Source organism: Myxine glutinosa, chromosome 13 (genome assembly GCF_964187855.1).
Source record: "Myxine glutinosa chromosome 13, kmMyxGlut1.1, whole genome shotgun sequence".
Taxonomy (NCBI): Eukaryota; Metazoa; Chordata; class Myxini; order Myxiniformes; family Myxinidae; genus Myxine; species Myxine glutinosa.
In genome coordinates this window covers 12,031,103-12,053,229 of record NC_136273.1, presented here as the reverse complement: position 1 = coordinate 12,053,229, position 22,127 = coordinate 12,031,103, and the positions used below count along the sequence as shown (strand labels likewise).

The window sequence follows — 22,127 nt, the reverse complement described above, 5'->3', positions numbered from 1 at the left end:
ACCAGGTCCTCTACTCTGGACATGCTGCTTCTGCTGTCTCAACAATGGATGGAGGTCCTCAATGCCAAACAGGAAATCAGAGCTGTCTCCCTTGACATATCACGTGCCTTCGATACGGTCTGGCACCCAGCTCTGCTCACCAAACTCTCCTCCTATGGTATCCATGGAAATCTCCATGCATGGCTTGCGGACTTCCTCTCTGGTCGTAGTCAACGTGTGGCCCTGAATGGATTTCTCTCATCTCCCCTTCCTGTTCTGGCTGGAGTTCCCCAAGGCAGTGTTCTGGGCCCTGTGCTTTTTCTGGTCTTTATCAATGATCTCTCCGACTCTCTGGAAAATCCTCTCTATCTCGTTGCTGATGACTCCACTCTCTGCCGCTCCATTCCTCTTCCCTCAGATCAGCAGTCTGCACCCTCCTCACTCTCTGAAGACTTGGACAAAATCACAGACTGGTCAAACAAGTGGAACATGTCTTTCAATCCTGACAAATCTCACACTCTTACTATGTCTCTCCGAAAAGATCGACTGGACAACCCTCCCATCTACTTTCTCAACAATCCTCTCCAAGAAGTTCTGTCGCTCAAGCTTTTGGGTCTCACTATCTGCCATGATCTTTCTTGGGAAAACCACATTTCCAAGCTGGCCTCCAAAGCCAGTCGCCGACTGGGCATCCTCCGTCGTGCGAAGTCCTTCCTCGGCACACCTGAGCTCCTCACCACATACAAGGCTTTCATCCGCAGCTCAATGGAATACTGTTCTCCCCTATGGGCCGGTGCTCCTGCCTCACAGCTAGCTCGGCTTCACGCTGTTGAAACCAAAGCTTTCAGAATTATTGGAATCTCCCGCGATGAAGCTATCTCTGAGGGCCTTTCACTCACTCACTGCAGGCAGGTCGGTGGTCTTTCTGTCTTCTTCCGACTCCTCTCCGGCCTTGCACCCCCAGCTCTCTCTGTGCTCTGTCCCCCAAATATTCCTACAGGTCGCACAAGATCTGCCAGCAACCCTCTGATGTTTAAACTGCCGAAATCTCGGCTGTCTGCTCACCTTCACTCTTTCATTCCTCTTTTCTCCCGCCTCTGGAACAAACTCCCTCACTCCCTTCAATCCCACTCCTCCCTCCAGGTCTTTAAAACAGCTGTTCACCACCACCACCATCCACAGGGAGGAAATATCTGAGGGAATCGTATGTGAATCGAAGCGAATTTACGAAGGAATCGTATTTTTAGCTCTTTCACGAGCCTCGATTCAGTATACAAAAAAAAAAAAAAAAAAAAAATCTCTTATCTTCCCCCATCCAAAACCTTGATCTTTTCTACCCCCGCTAATTCACCCCAGATCCACCTTGTTTGAAATTCCAACTTCTTTCCTGGAAGTCCTGGCAGTGTCCATATATTTTATACCTCTCCCACCCCCCCCCCCCTTCCCATGCCCCCCCTTCCCATGCCACCCCCCCCCCCAAAGCCCTCTCCCTCTCACAGATCTCTCGATGTCTCCATGTCTCTCGGTCCCTGCTCTCAAATGTTGTGTTTGTGTCCTTCCCCCTCTCTCCCCATCTTGTCTACCGCTCCCGATGTTATATGTTTTATGTGTCGGTTTGTCTTTCTGTGTGATTAAAGTTCGCTCTTTCACGAGCCTCGATCTTGTATACAAAAAAAAACAAAAAAAAAACTTAAAACTTAAAATGGCACTGAGTTAAGGATCATCAGAATTATCAGAATTCCCAAAGTTCAAAGTGCCATAACTTTGTCAAAAATGATCGAAACGTCGTGACGTTCAAACTTGATCTGTAACTTACCATAAGGAAACCATGTGCCAAGTTTGAAATCATTAGCATGAAGTGTTTAGAAAAAAAGTCCGGAAAACTGTTCTTTGCGTGACGGACTGACGGACTGACAGACGGAGGGACGGAGTGCAAACCTGTAGTCCCCTCTGGTGTACACCGGTAGGGGACTAATAACAGCACTTGCCACTCGATCATATGCTTTCTCTCGGTCAAAGAAAACATGATATAGTTTACTTTTCTTTGCCAAATATTTCTCTTGGCATTGCCTCAAAATACAAGTCGCTTATTAGTCCCCTACCGGTGTACACCGGAGGGGACTATAGGTTTGCACGCCGTCCCTCCTTCTGTCAGTCCGTCAGTCCGTCAGTCTGTCACGCAAAGAACAGTTTTCCGGACTTTTTTTTCTAAACGCTCAACGCTAATGATTTCAAACTTGGCACATGGTTTCCTCATGATAAGTTACAGGTCAAGTTCGAACTTCACGACGTTTCGATCATTTTTGACAAAGTTATGGCACTTTGAACTTTGGGAATTCTGATAATTCTGATGATCCTTAACTCAGTGCCATTTTAAGTTTTAATTTCCTTTAAAAACCAATTTCTCTGCAATAATAGGACCGATTGAGATAAAAAAAAATTCACCATATGATGGACTCGGTCTGTAGAATATTTTAATGGTAATTATGACGTCACAGGTCACGTGGTTCGGTCGCCATATTGTTTTTCGTGAAAACACGAAAACCCCTTTTTCTCTGCAACGGCTGAACAGATCGAGGCCAAACTTTGCAGGCAGAATCGCGTACCCATGACGAACAAAAAAGTCAGCGGGCATGACGTCATGCGTCACATGGTTTCAGAGTTATGCCGTCTTTAAGCATGAACCTTTAAAACCGGCCTCCTCCCTCATTTTTAATCCAATCGAGGGGAAACTTCACAGATCTGTTCAGCATGTCAGTCTACTAAAATGTCCTTTTGGAATTTGCGATAGGGCACGTGGTTTGGCAGATATCGTGAATTAAACGAATTTTTTTTTTTTTTTTAATGGATATCTCTTGAATCGCTAGTACCTCAGACCGTGAGTTGGTAATAATTTATATAATTCACACAGTGCAACACATGCAGGCCGCTCCACGGAGCGACCTTGCGGACTTATCAACGAGGCGAGGCGTGACACACTTGTCTCAGCATACCTCAGATCAAGTTTGAAAACCAGCATCAACCGTGCATAAATTTGCATATTCGATCATTTTTGACAAAGTTATGGCACTTTGAACTTTGGTAGGGGACATGTATTGCAGCGCAATACTCAGAATGCTTGTTTTATTAATCTTTGTGGCAAATACACAACCTGGCTGTTGTCTATAGTTACCAATTTTCTTAAGCTTCTTTTGTAGCTTCAACTTTATTATAATCCGTCATTGTCCCATTAGTTTTCTTCATTCAAGAGCTTTTCAAAGTAAACTTTCCATTCCTTATCAGTGTCACCTTTTCCCATTCTATTTCCATTTTTGTTTTTCAAAAAACCCTTCCATCTTTACCATTTATCTTTACCATGCGAGGACCGAACAAAATCACCCAGGATCCCGAAAAAAATCCCTACTATCACCTTGATACTTGCCACGCACACGTTGGCAGGTGCATTAATTACTCGTTGTTTATCCAGGTCGGTCCTCATCTTTCAGAAAGGAATTTGTAAATCAATGAGAAAAATTAGAACATCATCGCCAGTATCGTGTCCTCACCTTTACCTGCTTCATACAACATGCTGGAATGCATGCATTTTTTAAAGGGGGTTTTTTAATTATTTATTTATTTGTCAGACAGTACATGTATATTTTTGAATTCCGAGGCCGAAATTCCTTACCAGGTATGCAAGTACATTGTAGCCCTGGTCGATGAGCCACACAAGGATGCAGGACGTGTCCATGCCTCCGCTATATGCCAACACCACGGTGTCACGACTCTCTAACTCAGCCATCGTAGATATCTATATCCTAAGCACTTGCTAATCGCACAGTAAGAGATGCTCCAAGTCGAAGAATAACCCAGCTATATCAGAAGAATTACGACTAACCAAGCAGGAGACCTGACTGGCTTTCATGAATGGTCCCTTTGTATAAAAACCGCCTTCCAGATCACTCCCATCTCTTGCGCAACTGCTGATAATCAGAAAAACTGTTTGGTTTTAAATGAGTTGTTTCTGATGACATCTTGCTTTTTCTTTTCTGCAGAATATCGATTTTGGGATCCCTTATTCAACTCTCCTTATCTTTCCGCAGAGGCGGCATTGGTCATTTGGGGGCCCCATGCAAAACGTATAATAGTGGGGCCCAGTCGGGCCTTTGTGAGCCCTGTCAATCTGTCATCACACTAAAATACGTAATTTGATGTCTGTCTGTCTGACGTCCATGTATTCGGTCGTTTCTTATGTAATCTCAACATGCTAAGGGGACTGTAGGGATCATAAGGCAAAGGTTGTAGCGACTTCATTTCCCCCCCCCCCCCCCCCTCACCAGTCCCCCTCAGCAGGTGGGTTTACACAAATTATCGTTATAAATTCGTACAGTGCAGCACCGCTTCCACAGGTAGTGGGTTAAGGGGATCAGAGATCCCTCCGTGGCCTCTCGTTGATTTGGTAAGGTGTTCCATCGCCTGATCAACACCAATTCGTGTGAATGGAATATGCTTGCTGGTATTCACTGCAAACTCACCATTGATGAAGCTCTGCCATAGTTCTGGATCAGAAGTTTTTATGGCATCCATGCGTGCGATGAACTCTGGAATGTTTTGAGCGTAATATAATCTGGAATAAGCAAAGAAGTACTTGCAAAGATGCCTCCAGTGAAGCCAAGTAGAGGTGCCAGTTACTTTCCCGTATAGCCCTCTGGAACTGTAACAGTGTCATCACCTGCCGCATGTACATCCTAGCCCATTTATACATTGGGTCTGTATTATGACGAGCGTCAAACTCTCGTAGCTGTTTCTCAAGATTCAAGGATTCTATCTCCATTAAGAACGCCTTGTGTGCTTCTGCAACGCCTGTCTTATCCCTGCATGCTTCAGTCAGCTGCTTTACGCTGGCAACCAAGGTGTCACGTACAACGGGGTGATCCTCAAGGAATTTCTCCAACCAGAGATCGAACAGTGCCTAAAGAGTTAACTGGTGAGCTTCGATCGCTCTGTTGTAATGATTGCCATTTACGATCTGTGATACAGTCACGCTACTGCACAGATCTGCTTCTTGCCATGCGTCGTCAAGACCGCTGCCTTCAACTGTCAGTCCCAAGCACCTCAGTGCACAGATCACTGTGTGGAATGCTCCTGGGCTGAACACCCACTTGTTCTTGAACTGTGGATGTAGATACTCGAGTTTCACAACTCTCTTGTATAAGTCCATATCTAAAGTCACAACGAGAGTACTGTTTGCTCCAGACACAACTGCATTCAAGTTAGTCAGCTGGTCCAAGGCAGTAACTAATGTGGGCCATTCAGTAGCAGCAGCATTGATGATAGGCAGACTGAACGTCTTGTCAATTACTGGTAAGTCATTTTGATCATCTGGGGTGTGTACGTGCGAGTTATAAGCTGACCACAAATGCACCTGTAGTAGGGTCAATATACGAAAAAAACTCACCTAACCCCCCAAAAAATTGATACAAAAGGTTTTTCAATGGATTCTGGTACCATTGGGCATGCTAAATAACATACTAAAAATCTAGTAACATCTGACTTCCGGAAAGGGGTCATTTTCAAGATGGCGTCCAAGATGGCTGCCGGGAGCTTAAAATGGCCATATCTCAATTATTATTCAACCTAGAAAGGTGGTTTTGGTGTCTAACCCTAGGTTTTAGGGCCCAAGGAATCCAATTGAATCAATAAAATTACCATCAGTTAATTATTTATTGACAAGTCCAAGATGGCATCCCAAGGTGACATCCTGATCCACTAAAATGGCTCTGTCGAATAGTAGTCAACCTAGAGAGATTTTTTCAGTGTGTATACCCAGGTTTAAGGCACCCAGGAAATCATCAAAATTACTTAAATAAGCACAAAGTAATCAGGTAATCCAGTAAGCCAGGTTTACCAGCCCATTCGGCATTTGTTGTCTTATACAGTTAGTCGCTATTCATCGTCATCCTCCGACTCACCAGCTAATGAACCAAGTGTGTGTTTCAGATTGGAGATAAGAGTGTAATGTGTCTACACCACTGCCACCTGTGTCTCCAGTCCACAGTACTCCAGTCCACTGTGATCATGCAAGTGATGCCATCCTAGATTCTGTACCAGAAACGGAGATCCACGTCCTTGATGGAGGTTCACTCCTTCACAGAATACCATGGAAGAGTGGAGAAAGCTATGGTGAAATAGCGCAGTCGTATGCTGACTTCACCATCCAGCATTATGGTTCAGCTACGACCATTGTCTTTGATGGCTTTGAGGAAGGGCCGTCCATTAAAGACAACACGCATAGGAGAAGAGGACACAATATTCATCCCATTGTCAGCTTCACTGCTGAGACAAACTTATCAGGCAAGAAGGAGGAGGTCCTGTCAAGAGATATCAATAAACAGAGACTGATCGGGATGATAAGTGATGAACTGAGAGAAAGGTATTGCACTGTGGTCAATGCACCTGGAGATGCTGACGTAGATATTGTAAAGGCTGCAGTGGAGGCATCTCTTCTACACACCACTACACTGATTGGAGAAGATACTGATCTCCTTGTCTTACTCCTTTACTATGCGCAGGGAGACAGTAAGAGCCTTTATTTCAGATCAGACAAGTCCAAAGCTGATGTCAGTTTTAAAGTGTATGAATTCAACCGTCTAAAAGAAATCCTCGGACATGACATGTGTTCTCAGTTGATATTCATCCATGCCATGACTGGTTGTGACACGACTTCTCGGATTTTTGGTGTTGGCAAAAAGACTGCTTTCCAGAAGCTTGTAAAAGGAGACCCTGTCCTTCGGTCTTGTGCCAACACATTCACCATCCAAAACCAGACCACAGAGGTGATCGATGACCTTGGATGCCGAGTAATGGCTATCCTCTTTGGTGGCAAGTGCAAAGATTCCCTTGCAACAATGCGATATAACACCTTCAGCAAGAAGGTTGTCTCTGCTTCGTCTTTTGTAACACCCGAACGTCTGCCCCCAACTGAATTTGCTACCAAACTTCACTGTCGTAGAGCGTACTACCAGATCATGGTGTGGATGGGAAAAGAAGAGGGTATGGATGCCATGAAATGGGGGTGGAGCCTGCAGGATAATCAGTTTGTCCCACTTATGTCAAGAATGAACGCTGCTCCAGACAGTCTCTTGAAGGTCATTCATTGTAACTGCTCCACTGCCTGCAAGACACTCCGCTGCTCTTGTAGACGATATGGACTACCATGTACTACTGCCTGTGGACCGTGCCAACTTGAAGAATGTGACAATCCACATAACAAGTTTCTACCAGAGGAGTCGGAGGATGACGATGAATCGCGACTAACTGTATAAGACAACAAATGCCTAATGGGCTGGTAAACCTGGCTTACTGGATTACCTGATTACTTTGTGCTTATTTAAGTAATTTTGATGATTTCCGGGGTGCCTTAAACCTGGGTATACACACTGAAAGTATCTCTCTAGGTTGACTACTATTCGACAGAGCCATTTTAGTGGATCAGGATGTCACCTTGGGATGCCATCTTGGACTTGTCAATAAATAATTAACTGATGGTAATTTTATTGATTCAATTGGATTCCTTGGGCCCTAAAACCTAGGGTTAGACACCAAAAACACCTTTCTAGGTTGAATAATAATTGAGATATGGCCATTTTAAGCTCCCGGCGGCCATCTTGGACGCCATCTTGAAAATGACCCCTTTCTGGAAGTCAGATGTTACTAGATTTTTAGTACGTTATTTAGCATGCCCAATGGTACCAGAATCCATTGAAAAACCTTTTGTATCAATTTTTTGGGGGTTCAACCACATATTGACCCCTCTATTGTTGCTTTTCCATGCTTTGATTGGCTACCAATCCCTCATGTTTTTCGGTGGTTTCTGCTGATTCATCAGACTGTGATGTACTTGACTCGGATAAATCCGGAGCTTCAGAGTCAACACCAGGCAAGTTGATGTTTGTTGACGAGTTTCCTCTGTTACAGTAACGAGCTGTCATCCATGCGAGGTCATTGACTTGTGAAGAATCGTATCGCTCGTCATATATGCCCATCTTGTAGCTGGCATACTGTGGACTTGCCAGTGGTTTCGGACTGCCTTCGACAGCGCAAGGGAGTAACTGGATAACAGTTTGTGGGACATTCCTTTCGAGTTTCTGATACAGACTGTTGGCTACTGAGCTGAAGTTGGTTATCTATCGTTTCACCATCGCCTGATGACTGATATACTCCAATGGTTATGCCATGGAAACTGTGTTTCCCATCTGGAGTGTCAACTTTCTTGTCAATGTTATCCATTGATGCTCGTATGGTCTTGTTTTTCAGAAGACCTGGTGGAACATAAACACCATACTCTCCCATGTTGTCGCATACGGAAATGGCAATGCTGTTACATATCTTCTGTACTCTGTCATATGTAACTCCTACACCTGCATTGTTCAGCAGCGTATTTGCCTTTTGACTGTGGAAACTGTGATACATGTACAATGAGAGTCCTACTGAGTAAGGGTTGTCAAAGATGCACCGAAATTCAGATGTAGTTGATTTTGGTGTTAGAGACATTTGTCTTGCATGATTGCACTATGGAATGGGAAAGAATGTGACGTGTGTTGTTAAGCTCTTTGGCACGTGTGTCTGTTGTTGCATCTTGAGCTCCTTGTACTATCTACCTCATCAAATTGACTAGTTCTGCAGGGACACACTGTTCTTCACAATCTGTCAATGAGCCGCTAAAGGTCCATGGGTTAGATTTATGGGATTGCAAGATAGATTGCCTGGTCAGTTTTGTTTGTTTGAGTTTGGGTTGACTTGTCTTGGCAGTAGGTTGATATGGATCACATATGTCACTGTCATCCATTTCTTCATCTGAGTCGGACGACGAATCAAAGTTGTCAGGCGGTGTTGGAATTGGAATATGTGGTCCATGGGGCACTGGCTTTATGGCAGATGGCACGTCTAGATACTTTATGTGTTGCTTATTTTTTCGATTTATGCCTAAAAGGAAACAGATAAAGATAAGATAAAGACATATCTCATATATTGTCAGGCATATTTTTGTAAGTATAAAATGAAAACCATACTAAATTCATACTAACTTACCTTGTAGGTTTGTCATACAGAAATAACAGTCAGTAGTATGATCTCTTCCTTCCCTCCACACCATTGGGACACCAAAAGGTAGACACTCCAGCTTATTGTGGCTCCAGCGCCGCAGACTTTCAACGCACGTTTTGCAGCATATGTGAGCGGCAAAGGCTTTGTCCTGGGCCTGTATTCATAAACGTTCTTATATTAAGTACACTTAAACTCCAAGTGTGACACTTACCTAGGACTAAGACTTATGTCGGTATTCATAAGTGACCTTAAGTGTTACACCTCACTCAGTGTGACACTTAAATATAGGCATAACACCTAACCGTTTTGACTGGCCTTTGCTAGGGTTAATGATCACATTTCTTGCACGATTGTGTCAGTTTCTGTGGTTTGGCTGAGTGCCATGACATAAGGACGGGACTACATAACTGGGTTCAAAACCAAGTGCTATTATTTAATGCTGTTGTAAGTCGCTAGGAAGACCTTAGGCATTCTTTCCACCCTTCATCATGGCAGGGAACACTACGTCTACGAAGCGAAAGAAAAATTTCACTAATGCTGAAAATTTCGGCTGTGCGAAGAGTATGAAAAGCATATTGGTGTCATCGTATCGAAGTTTTCTGCCGCCGTTTTGAACAGAAAGAAGCATGACGCATGGGTTAAGATAACCGAGGCCATGGATAGAAGAAATCCTACCGTGGTAAGGAGTGACAAGGACTACCAGAAAAAATGGCAGAACCTGTGTTCAGTTATGAAGGATGAATACCGCGTATACAGAAAAGAACTTGCTGAAACAGGTGAGAATGGCTTCAATCTTCTGTTATGCCATTTTAATTCAGTTGGTTTCTGTATTGTAGTTGATTTTACATTAATTGCAAAAAAAAATTTTTTTGTTACAAAATCATTTTCCCTTTTATAGGATGTGGGCCAGCACCAGCGGAGCCGTCCCTAATATCGCAGAAGGTCGGCACGATCCTAGGAGAAGACGATCCAACTGTACAAGGTATAGAAGGTGGTGTGGACAGTTCAAGAAAAGATGAAGGATATGCCAACCACGCCAAGTCACCGGATGCTCCTTTGACACCAGATGCTCCCTTGACACCGAATTCTCCTTTGTCACCGGATGCTTCTTTGACATGGGATGCTCCTTCGAAATCGACATCGGCTGTTCCCAGTACCATTCAAAAGTACCCGTGAGTGTTTGTTTGTTTATTCTACAAATCACCCCCCCCCAACCCCCCCCCCCCCCCACCTCTTCCTTACTCGCTTTAGTGTGTTGCTGCCACTTTCCGGTTGTCCTCTTATCAGAAATTACAATATCCTTATATTAGGTATACTTATACAAGGTAGCTGTCCTATTTGGTGATATGTACAGTGGTAGAATGATGTAGGCTATATGATATACCATGAAATGTCCTATAGTGATGGTCGAGTTGACACAAGGTATTTGTTTTACAGTCCATCAACAAACAGTGACGCCTCCATGACACGTCTCACAGCAACGAGAAGCCGCAAACCGCCTGCAACATTGCCGAATCCATGCCCGCCTTTGGCCGAGGAAACTGAAAAGAAAACGAAGCGCAAAGCTGATGAAGCCGGAGATATCACAGAGATGCACAAAGATCTTTTGTCTCTTGAGAAGACTCGAGAAACATTAGAAAATGAAAAACTGCGATTGGAAAAAAAAACAAGCTGTCGTTAGAAATAGAGGTATTGCAATTGAAGAAGCAAAAATTAGCTTATCCCGGAAATTTCATGCCGGCGACCTATGGAAGTAATGATGTACCGGTTCTGCATGTCCACACTAATCTTTGATTTAATACTGTAACGACTAAGGTGAACATGTGGAATACATGCATGAATGAGCATTATTAAATTTGTTTTATGCTTTTCATTTCACTTACATCTATCAGAAGTGAGCATTGACAATAATTTGATGTCTTCTTGCAGCTCCATTGTTCCTGTCCGGTAAAATAATTACATTTTCCGGGTCATCTTTGGGTTGCGGCCGCAGTGCGATTGGCTCTTCATCAAAATCAGGCAAAGCTCTGTCAATTGCAATGTTGTGAAGAAGTGCACACACTGCAATGATTTCACAAGATTTTTGTGGCAAGTATCTCAACATCCCGTGAAGACAATGAAAGTGTCGTTTCCACTGTCCCATTCCTCTCCACCAAACACCTTGTTTTCTTGTGCGCTCTATTGTATCTACGTTGCTGCGGCGTATTTGGGTTGAGAAATGGCGTCATTAACCATGGTCCCACGGGGTACCCACTGTCACCTAATAGCACTTCATCACCATTCCGTTCCTCGAATATTGTGGAAAGTCCACTTTCCCTCAGAATAACTGAGTCGTGGGTACTCCCCGGCCACTTGGCAACGACATTGATGAATCGGTATCGAGCATCCATCACTACTTGAGTGTTTATTGAATAATAGTTTTTCCGGTTAACATATCGCCACTCGTGCTGGGTGGGACCTAAAATCCAAACGTGTGTCCCGTCAACTATGCCAAGAACACCGGGAAAATTTGCAATTTCATGAAACTCTTCAACTATGGTGGGAATGTCTCGATCCTTTGGAAATTTCACGACAGCCTGCAGTAAAGGAAGCAATGCATGGGTGACTTGAGAGAACTCGACTCATCGTTGGTTCTCATATATGCACTGTATCTCCTGCTGTCAGCTGAAAGGCTCCGGTCGAATAGAAACGTATAGCTGCCAAAACCTTAAGTTCCCTTGGCAATGCGTGGTTTCGCAATGTCAATGGCTCACGATTATCATCAATAACATCCAAAATCGTTTGGCGGTCAAGGCGGTATCGTTGGTATAGTTCAACATCATCGTACTCATCTAGCGGATGAAGTCGGTCACGAAATACTCGTTCTCGACGAATTGCACACCGTCGAACCAGCCGTTCTTGTGCTATCAGAAGCAATGCAGCCATTCCTCTTCGCTGTCTGGTCGAAAGTGGACAGAATATACAGTGTGTGGCCAACTTACGTTCACTTAAGACACCCCTGGAGGTGTCTCAAATATAAGCATGAAGTTGAGTGTAATACATTAGTTAGGTAGCATATTGAATACCACTAGTAGGTAAAAACTAATTTAGGAGGTACTTAAGTGCTATACTTAGACTTAAGTATGTTTATGAATATGGGCCCTGAACACTGCCTTGGGGAACTCCAGCCTGAACAGGAAGGGGAGATGAGAGAAAACCATTCAGGGCCACACGTTGACTACGACCAGAGAGGACGTCTGCAAGCCATGCGTGGAGATTTCCATTGATACCATAGGAGGAGAGTTTGGTGAGCAGAGCGGGGTGCCAGACCATATTGAAGGCACATGATATGTCGAGGGAGACGGCTCTGATTTCCTGTTTGGCATTGAGGACCTCCATCCATTGTTGAGACAGCAGAAGCAGCATGTCCAGAATAGAATGACCTGGTCTGAATCCAAATTGATGAGCCGAGATCAGCCATTGGAGAAGAGGAAGGATTTGATGTGTTGTCTCGCCCCAAACTCTTCATCTCCTTTTTCTTCTACCTCTCCAGCCGATACTCACCTTTCCAATTCTAGTTTCCGCCATACTTATTCAACCCTTTCTCCTTCTTTCTCAGATCCATGCCCTCACTTCAGGGATTTTTCACAGATTGTTTTTCACAGTTTTGTTTAAATATTATTTAAATATGTTTAAACTTTCCCCTGCAGTGTTTTATTCAGTGGTTTATTACAACATGCGGTTTTTCTTCCTACTTAAAAGGCTTTTTTCAATTTCCTCTGCAATTCATTCCTCCATCTCCAAAAAAATTCAATCTTTTACAGTTCTGCCTTTCTACATTCTCTAAACTCACCTGCATTCCACCCCATATCTATCGTTTTCAAATGGATCTCTGACTTGAAAATCACAATAAACCCAGTTTGTAATAAATGTTCGTTTGTCATTAATCGTCCACTTTCTAAACTCCCCCTCACACCTTCCCTCCTAAATTCCCCCCTCACTCCTCCCCTCCTAAACTCCACCCTCACCCCTCCCTTTCAATTCTCCCCCTTGCCCCTTGTTATGACATCAAGTTGAGACCTTGTTTCCAGATATGAGGCTTTATTGAAATCTATCTCCACATACCCTATAAGCACAAGATAAAGAAAAGTTTTGAACTACATTAAAGATTATACTAGCATTTCTTTAACCCATAAGAAAGCAAATGATCATTCCCTTTCATACCTTACTCAAGCGTCCGCTTACAAAATACAGAACAGAAACTCCTCCTTTACCCTGCATCCCGTTAAATCCTCTTCTGAGGGCCATTTTATCGAATCTTCTTCTTAATATTTCATCACATTATCCCTTGGTTAAAATACAAGCTAACAAACAACGTAACAGTGCCAAAAACGTAACAGGGGCAAAGCTCTACCAACCAAAACGAGTTGGCGGTTGGCACAATCTTCCAGCATGAGTTTGATAAATCCCTTCAGTTCCGGGATCCGCGGATCTCACAAAAGGAGAATCATCTTTATCACCCTGCTCCTTTTGAGGGCTTCCTGACACAGACGGGATCTCCGTAACCTTGACATTATCAACAATTACTTCACCCCCGGTCGATCCTTGCTGCGACACCATTTTTCCAGGGGAACCCGATATTCCGTCTCCCTTGTCATCAACAGCCTGCTGATTTCCCTCACCGCAAGGTGCGAGATGGTGGACTGATACTGTAGTCTCACGTCCGCCCGGCAGCCTAATATGAGCATACTCCGGATTTGCCAAAATAATTTATACGCAACCCGACCCACCAACGCCTCGTATTTACTTTGTCTGACCGCTTGCCTCAGGAGAGCCGGACCGGGCTCTGCCAACCAAGAGTGCCCTTGGGCACTTGCCCACTAGCACTACATCACTGAAATAGAATTATGCGTTAATGAGGAGTTTCATTCATTGCTGTACACAGCAGCGACTGGATAGCGTGCAGTGCATCAGGCAGTACTCGCTCCCACTGCTGCGAAGGCAAACTGCGTGACTTCAAGCTCATCGACACGGCTCTCCAGATAATTCCGTTATATCATTCCACCAAGCCACTGCCTTGAGGATTGTACGCCGTGGTACGTCTAGACTCTAGAGGCTACAGCTCGATCCTGGAGAAACTGTTTAATATCTCGAGACAAAAAGGCCGTACCTTGGTCGGAGTGAACGAAAGCAGGATATCCAAACAGTAAGAACAATTTCCAAAAACATTCAATCACCGTCGCCGAAGACATGTCAACATACGGAAAAGCAAACGGAAATCTGGAGTACTCGTTAACAAGAGTAAGAATGTATTGGTGCGCTCCTGCCGCCGGCAACGGACCCTTGAAATCCACGTTCAAACGCTCCCATGGCCCCGGCATGAATCAGCGTTCCCATAGACAGTTTATAAAAACTTGGTTTTACTTCGGCACACACGGAGCATGTTTTACAAAGACGCCGGACGTCATCTGAAGAAAAGGCAGATTCCTACTCTGCACGAAGTCAGCCAATCGAGTCACCCCGGAGTGACAAAGCGATTCATGAATATCACGTCAATCGCTGGTGGTCATTCCTGAACAGACAGGTCGAGATAGCGCATCAGCAGCCAGATTATCTCGTCCCGGCCTGTACACAATGTCGAAACTGAAGTCAGCTAATTCAACGCGCCAGCGAGCGATTTTTCTCATTTTTTATCTTCTGCGGATGGTGTCCGTCATACATGAAAGCCACGGACTGCTGGCCCGTAATCAGCTGGAAATGTTTCCCAAGAAGGAAATGGTGCCACCGTCTGACGGCTTCTACGATCGCGTAAGCTTCCATCTCGATAGCGGAATGACGCTTTTCACTAACAGACAGTGTTCGAGAGAAGAAAGTGACTGGCCTTCCAGCTTGATTGAGGGTAGCTGCTATAGCACAGTCCGAGGCATCTGTCTTGATCATGAAAGGAATAGTCTCGTCAATTGAGGTCACAACAGCATTAGCTATGTCGGTTTTCAATAGCTGAAATGTGGCCTTCGCAGCCACGTTCAGTGGAAATATTTTGCATTCCACCAATGGCCTTATTTTCTCTGAAAACCCTGGAACCCACTTGGAATAATGGGTGAACAATCCCATTATTCTGCGCAACACCGCACAGTCAATGGGAGGGGCCATATCGAGCAAGGGTTGCAGCCGAGCGGCATCAGGTCGTATCTCCCCTCCGGTCACGGTGTACCCCAAGAGATCCACTTTTTTGACAGAATAGTTACACATCCTCATTGAAGGTCAATCTGTATTTCTTCACGACATTCAAAAACCGCCGTAAATTCGAATCATGGTCTACGTGATAATGGCGACATACTGTGACATTATCGACATACACGGAAACATCTTTCAGCTGCTCTCTGGTTAAAATGTCATCCATCACCCGTTGGAAACATGAACTCCGTTAGTGACCCTGAAGGGGATGCGAAGGAAATTGATACAACCGCTGACCAGATTTGAAAGCGGTGTAAGGACAATCATTCTCCCGGATAGGTATCTTTTGATGAGCACTTTGGAGGTCTAAGGTGCCTACAGGCTAAATATCCTGTAGGTAGATACTTCTATGACCATGTCATCCATCTTGTGAAGTGGGTAGGCATCAAGTTGGGTAAAGCAATTGATCATCTGAGAAAATAGTCAATGACCATACGCTTCCGGTGATTAAGATTATTGATTATGAGCACTTATGCCCTCCACGGCGAGCTGCTAGGTTCGATAATACCCTCGCTTAGCAGCCGCTTAGTCTTGTCAGCGATAAATTGTGCATCTGGGCGCGAATATTGCCGAGACTTCACAGTTATGGGGTGACAATTAGGTGTCAGACATGGAAACAGCGGGGGTGGCTCAATCAACATCTCCGTCAAGCTACATACCGAGAAGATTTTAGTGGGCTGTTCACTATTAAATCGCATCTCTAAATGCCTGTGCCGATTCAAAAAGTCATGACCAAGGAGAACGTCGGAGCACAGATTTGGCAATACCATCATCTTAATAACCGAGTACAGTATCTCATTAGCTACCAAGTTCACCACACAGAATCCTTTGGAGCTTTGCCATAGAGCCGCAGAAGCCATGTACACGTGTTGAGTAGCTGGAACAGTAGACCAGCGTGTCTGCAAATAAGATCCTGGCTGACATAACTTTCACTGCTCCCAGTGTCGATCAAAGCGTCAGCTGCTTCACCATTAATCACGAATAGGATTCACAGCCCTCGTCAGGCCGCGAGGTGCAACCCCAGGAGCCATCCTCGAGGTGCACATGCCCGCGAGCATCGTTCGTCTGGCCTTAGTTGATTGACAGACTTTAGCAAAATGTCCTTTCTTCCCACAGCTATTGCACAGTGCATCCCGAGCCGGGCATTGTCTCCTAGGATGTCTGCGATTTTCGCAAAAGAAACATTTTCCCGTCATCGCAGCAGGAGTCTGCCATAGTAACCGAACCACTCGCCTCGGCGTCCAGACTCTCGTCGAGAAAATCCTGGCAAGCGGCGTGCGACGGACAACCTGACCCTGCGGCAGACACTGCGTCTGAGCGTTTCTCAGCGTTTGCAGCGCTCGCCATCAGATAACGTCGTCCGTATATCTCAGATCGTGTCTGGGCCAGCTGCAGAACCCGGGCCTGTTCGTACACAGCCTGAAAGGTCATAGCCTCATTCTCAAGCAGCCGCTGATGGATGGCAGGCGATAGGAGACCAGTAATGAAAGCATCTCACATTAGATCATCGATGGCCATCTGATCCTGCATTCCACAGTCCTTTCCGAGTTGTCCTAACTCCTGCGTATACTGCTCCAAAGTATTGGTCGCCTCTTGCCTGCACGTAGCGAGCAGATGTCGTGCGTAAATAATGCTTCGTGGTTTTACATAGAGAGCTCGCAGGGCCGTTACAGAATCGGCATAGGCTTCACAGTCGGAAAAATAGACATAGACATCGCTGGACACGTTGCAAATGAGAACATTCAACTTCTGTAGGTTCATGGCTTCGGGCGCGGCTTGCATGTAGAGTTCTGAGGATCGTAACCAGTGCGTCAAGTGGCACCCGGAATTGCTGATATTCGGGTCTCCATCGAACCTCTACGGTTTGAGAAGCTTGTCCATGGCACTCGAGTGTCGAGAAAGATTTCAATAAATTGTTATGAAATCAAGTGGAGACCTCGCTTCCAGATATGAGGCTTTATTGAAATCTATCTCCACATACCCTATAAGCACTGGAAAAAGAATAATATTAGAACTACATTAAAGATTATACCAGCATTTCTTTAACCCATAAGCAAGCAAATGATGATTCCCTTTCATACCTTACTCAAGCGTCCGCTCATAGAATACAGAAATGAAGCCAATCTCCTCCTTTACCATACATCCCGTTATATCCTCTTCTCAGGGCCATTCCATCGATTCTTCTTCATATTTCATCACACCCCTCCCTTCCTTAATTCCCCCCTTACTCCTAAACTCCCCCTCACCCCTCCCCTCCAAATCTACCCCCTTTCCCCACCCGTTCTAATCTCCCCCTCACCCCTCCCCTTCAAATCTCCCCCCTCACCCATCCCATCTCTTGCCCCTCCCTTCTAATTTTCCCCTTCCCCCTCCCCTTCAAATCTCCACCGAGCCCCTCCCCTCCAAATCTCCCGCCTTCCCCTCCCCTTCTAACCTCCCCTCACCTTCAAATCTCCCCCCTCGATCCTCCCCTTCAAATCTCCCCCCTCACCCATCCCATCCCTTGCCCCTCCCTTCTAATCTCCCCCTTCCCCCTTCCCTTAATATCTCCCCCCTCACCCCGCCCCTTCAAATCTCCCTTCTCTCCCTTCCCGTTCAAAATTCCCCGCTCAACCCTCCCCTTTAAAACTGCCCCCTGTTATAATGTCATGCACAGTCTGATCCCTTCAACGACCTGATCTAACATGTTAGAATGTCATGTATGGTCTGATCCTTTCATAGACCTGATCTAACATGTGACAGTATATTGTCAAGCACGGTATGATCCTTTCAATGACCTAATGTAAAATTAGTAATGGAAATAATATAATTGGAAATAATAATAAGGATAACAACATGACTCCCACTGCCACTTCCGTAGTGAGCGGGTGTACTAGTCCAATAAAAATGCACAGTTTTTTATTTTCTATCCCTGAAGGTGTGTTAGTCAACACCATGATATTAAGGAGCAAGAATTAGTAAAAACGCTCCTGGAAAACAAAGAAATGAGGAAAAGTTGAGAAAGAAAGAAAAGGTTAGAAAACAAATCGATACAGAAAAATAAAGAGAAATTTGCTCGGTGTAAAGAGGGATCCAGAATCCACCAAGTTATTCACTTTGTTGTATTTTTGCACGTTTATTGACAAACATGTCCCACGTTTTTCATCACTCACATAATCATGGGTAGAAGTTTTCTAAAGAGGATCACGGAAGGCAAACACCACTAAACACCGCTTCCTTGTGAGACAATCACGTGGTACAGCAGAGGATGGATGTTATTGAGACAACATTAGGAAATATATCATCAATGACAAAATGTACACTAGAAGAAGGCGCTGGGAAATAGTTTAGTAATTTGGTAAATGTGCTAGATTTGTAGATTTTATGAGGATAAGTTGCATTGCCTGTGGATTTATATGTATGATATTTTAATTTGATTATTTTTTGCTTTGATGCTGGTTCCCCCCAAGAAACGTCTGTAGGCCCGAGTTAGAGGTTCACGTATTTCCTTGGTTCTCAGGCCATAGATGAGGGGATCTGCAGCCGGTGAAGCCACGGTCAGAAATATGTAAAGGAAGAAGCGTAAGATTGAGATTTGGGCATCTATACGATTCATAATCGCAAAGATAAGTATGGAGCAGAACTTCACAATAAACACCATGATTTGGGTACAGCAAGAGTGCAAGGCTTTGTTGCGATATTCACTTGAGGAACTTTTCCGACACACACGGACAATCTGAAATGAGGAATAGCATATTGTAGTGGTCGTCAATCCACCGATGAAAGAAAATATGAAGATGGCATAAACTTTGGGTGGAATGATGCCTCGACAGGCAGCCTCTGCAATTAAACCAACTGTGCAAAAAGCCTCAGGAATTACAACTTCAGGAGAGCAGAAGGATAACCTTTGTGCCAAGATAAACTCAGGTGTGGTGATAAACAGGGAAATGACCAGGAGAGAACCAGCAGAGTACAGGGACAACTTTCTTCTCGCAGCCCAGGATGTGTAAATGTAAGGCCAAAATATTGCACAGTGTCTGTCTATGGAAATTATCCAAATGAGTAAAACAAGTGTAATGTTTGCAAATCCCAGTAAGGAAGATTGAGCCAAACACTCACGAAAAGGAACTTGTCTGGGTCCAACTAGAATACCACTTATCACAAAATTCATCCACAGTACAACCCAGAGCACATCTGTGACAGCAGTTAGGCCGATGTAAACAATCATGGGTTTATCAAAGTGACGCAGTGCACAAGCTGTCACCACCATCAGGTTGATCAACACAATGGCAGGAGCGAGAGCCAGGACGGAATACAAGGCGACCCTCCAGGCATCCTGGTTTGGGAATGAAGAAGTATCGAGTGTGATTGTTGATGGATAGGTGTAGGGAGAGGTAAGATTGGTGTCCATCAACAAAATATGATGAACTTCTGACTCAAGGAATTTTAGATTTCCACCACCGCTCCCAGTGCTATGTCCTGAAACATCCGAGATGTGTTTTGCAGGTCAGCACCATACCTAAAATAAGGAAACAAAAAAAGAATATTGAAATAGGAATGTAGGTTGTGCAAATGTCATAATTTTATAGATTTAAAAATGATCTCTACCCAATATGATCTGAATTAAAATGGTGACGGTGGTAGATTGTAAATATTTTATTTGGGATTGTAAGATTCAATTGTGTGCGTGTCAGTGTCCGAAGGTGAACTACAAAGGGAAGATAAGGAAAACTTAACGCAAAAAACACAAAAAAAACAAATTAAGAAACATTTACAAAACAAACTGATTGTGCAGATTAATATGGAATTGGAAATTATTTGTGTCGCTTGTAACAATTGCTTTTCTCCGTTCTTTTGTAACAATTGCTTTTCTCCAATCTTTTGTAACAATTGCTTTTCTTCACTCTTTTGTAACAATTTTTTTTTCTCCATTGTTTTGTAACAATATTGCTTTTCTCCACTCCTTTGTAACAATTGCTTTTCTCCATTGTTTTGTAACAATTGCTTTTCTCCACTCTTTTGAACAATTGTTTTTCCTCCACTCTTTTGTAACAATTGTTTTTTCTCCACTCTTTTGAACAATTGTTTTTTCTCCATTCTTTTGTAACAATTGTTTTTCTCCACTCTTTTGTAACAATTGTTTTTCTCCACTCTTTTGAACAATTGTTTTTTCTCCACGCGTTTGTAACAATTGTTTTTCTCCACTCTTTTGTAACAATTGTTTTTCTCCTCTCTTTTGTAACATTTGCTTTTCTCCACTCGTTTGTAACAATTGCTTTTCTCTGCTCTTTTGTAACAATTGGTTTTCTCCACTCTTTTGTAACAATTGTTTTTCTCCAATCTTTTGACACAATTGCTTTTCTCCACTCGTTTGTAACAATTGCTTTTCTCCACTCTTTTGTAACAATTGTTTTTCTCCACTGTTGATACAAATGGTTTTTCTCGAGTGTTGTGAAATTTGTGAGGATTCCTTACTTTGGCTAAAAAATGTTGAATTTAATTTATTGCATTATATTGATAGTGTTATCGGATGATATTAACCTGTGGGTCGATTGGGCGGAAAAATAAAACGTTCATGAGTTCAATCGTATCCTCATTGCCCTTTAAAATGAATGTCAATACCTACAGCAGCCACAGGTAACAAAAACTTCAGCCGTCCTTGTCGAAAGCCAAACTGGAGCTTCTTTATGTCACCATCTGCCGTGAACTCTCAAAGGAAATCATCTTGGGATCTTCTGCCAGGATGTCTGCTATTGCTAGCACAGGTAATTTGATCAACACGTGCCGTTCAGACTTGCCCATTGTGTCCTCTCTGCTCTCAATTCTCCAACTTTACCAGGTAAACGTGTTATGTACATCGTTGCTTGTCGAATCACATGTGTTACGTGCTCCTCCCCAAACCCCGGTCACGGTGTACCTCCGAGCCCCGAGAGGAGTCACGGCAGAAAGATGTGTTATTCTGTGTGTCAAAGATCAAAGGTGAAACCACACCAATTGTTACCAACAAACAAGTATTGTGTTAAGGTCACACAAGGATAACAGTACAATAACAATATTAATCAATTGTACAACCAATATATCATTCCTATGATGGTACCATCAGTTTCGTACAATGTAACTCACTGTGCTCCAAGTGAGCGAAAAGAAAATTCCCAATGTCTCTTTCCCGGCATCAAGCCAAAGTCGATCCACGCTCCAGTGATTGTCAGAACGATGTCGTATCGAGATCAGAATCCCGTTCGGTTGACAATCACACTGCCAAAGATGGGAAAAGGTACCCTAAAGAGGCGACTGGGAAATCACACCTTCGGGTATGGACGTTCAACGGCTCACAAACGGCGAACCGCAAAGTCCCACTCAAAATCCACGCTACACACACAAACCAGGTTAACGTCTGGATGCGGTGAAATGGTTGAAGCGAGGTGAAGAGCCTAGAGCGATGCGAAAATCGGGCGCGAGGCAAAATGGCCAACGGGCCCGAACTCGAGGCGTAACGGCACTCCAACGATTCTCTTCGGAATCAACCGCAAAACCTGTCACGCACGTTTATCTGTCACAGCGATAACAACTCTGTCGCAGGAATCCCTTTCCCAGGAAACCCAAAGTTCACGCGTGACCCCCGTTTGCCAGCGTTTGCTCAAGACCTCAAAGCAGCTCGGCTCCTTCTCGACCTCACTCGCTCTGCCTCCTTTTCCTCTTCTTCGTCGTCCGGTTCCCGATCCGGTTTCCGGTTTCTTTTAAAACACTAACTTTTTCACCTTTTGAAAACAGTTATCTCTATTTCACTTAAACGATAACAATAACGGGCCCGAATATAGTACATGGAACCAAAAATGTTTACAGTGGATGAAAACCACAACAATGAAAGT

General features: G+C 44.1%; 1 protein-coding gene across 2 annotated transcripts in view; it reads right to left on the bottom strand.

The window, feature by feature from the left end:
- ASS1 (argininosuccinate synthase 1) overlaps positions 1 to 3,940 on the bottom strand; it is a 288,173-nt gene extending 284,233 nt beyond the window's left edge. Inside the window, exon 1 of one of the 2 annotated variants that reach the window (XM_078767097.1) lies at positions 3,647 to 3,940. In XM_078767097.1, the coding sequence (XP_078623223.1) occupies positions 3,647 to 3,760 (114 nt within the window). In that variant the 5' untranslated portion in view covers positions 3,761 to 3,940. The remainder of the gene's footprint in view (positions 1 to 3,646) is intronic. The other variant, XM_068133811.2, reaches the window with a different exon arrangement.
- Between the last annotated feature and the right edge of the window lie 18,187 nt (positions 3,941 to 22,127).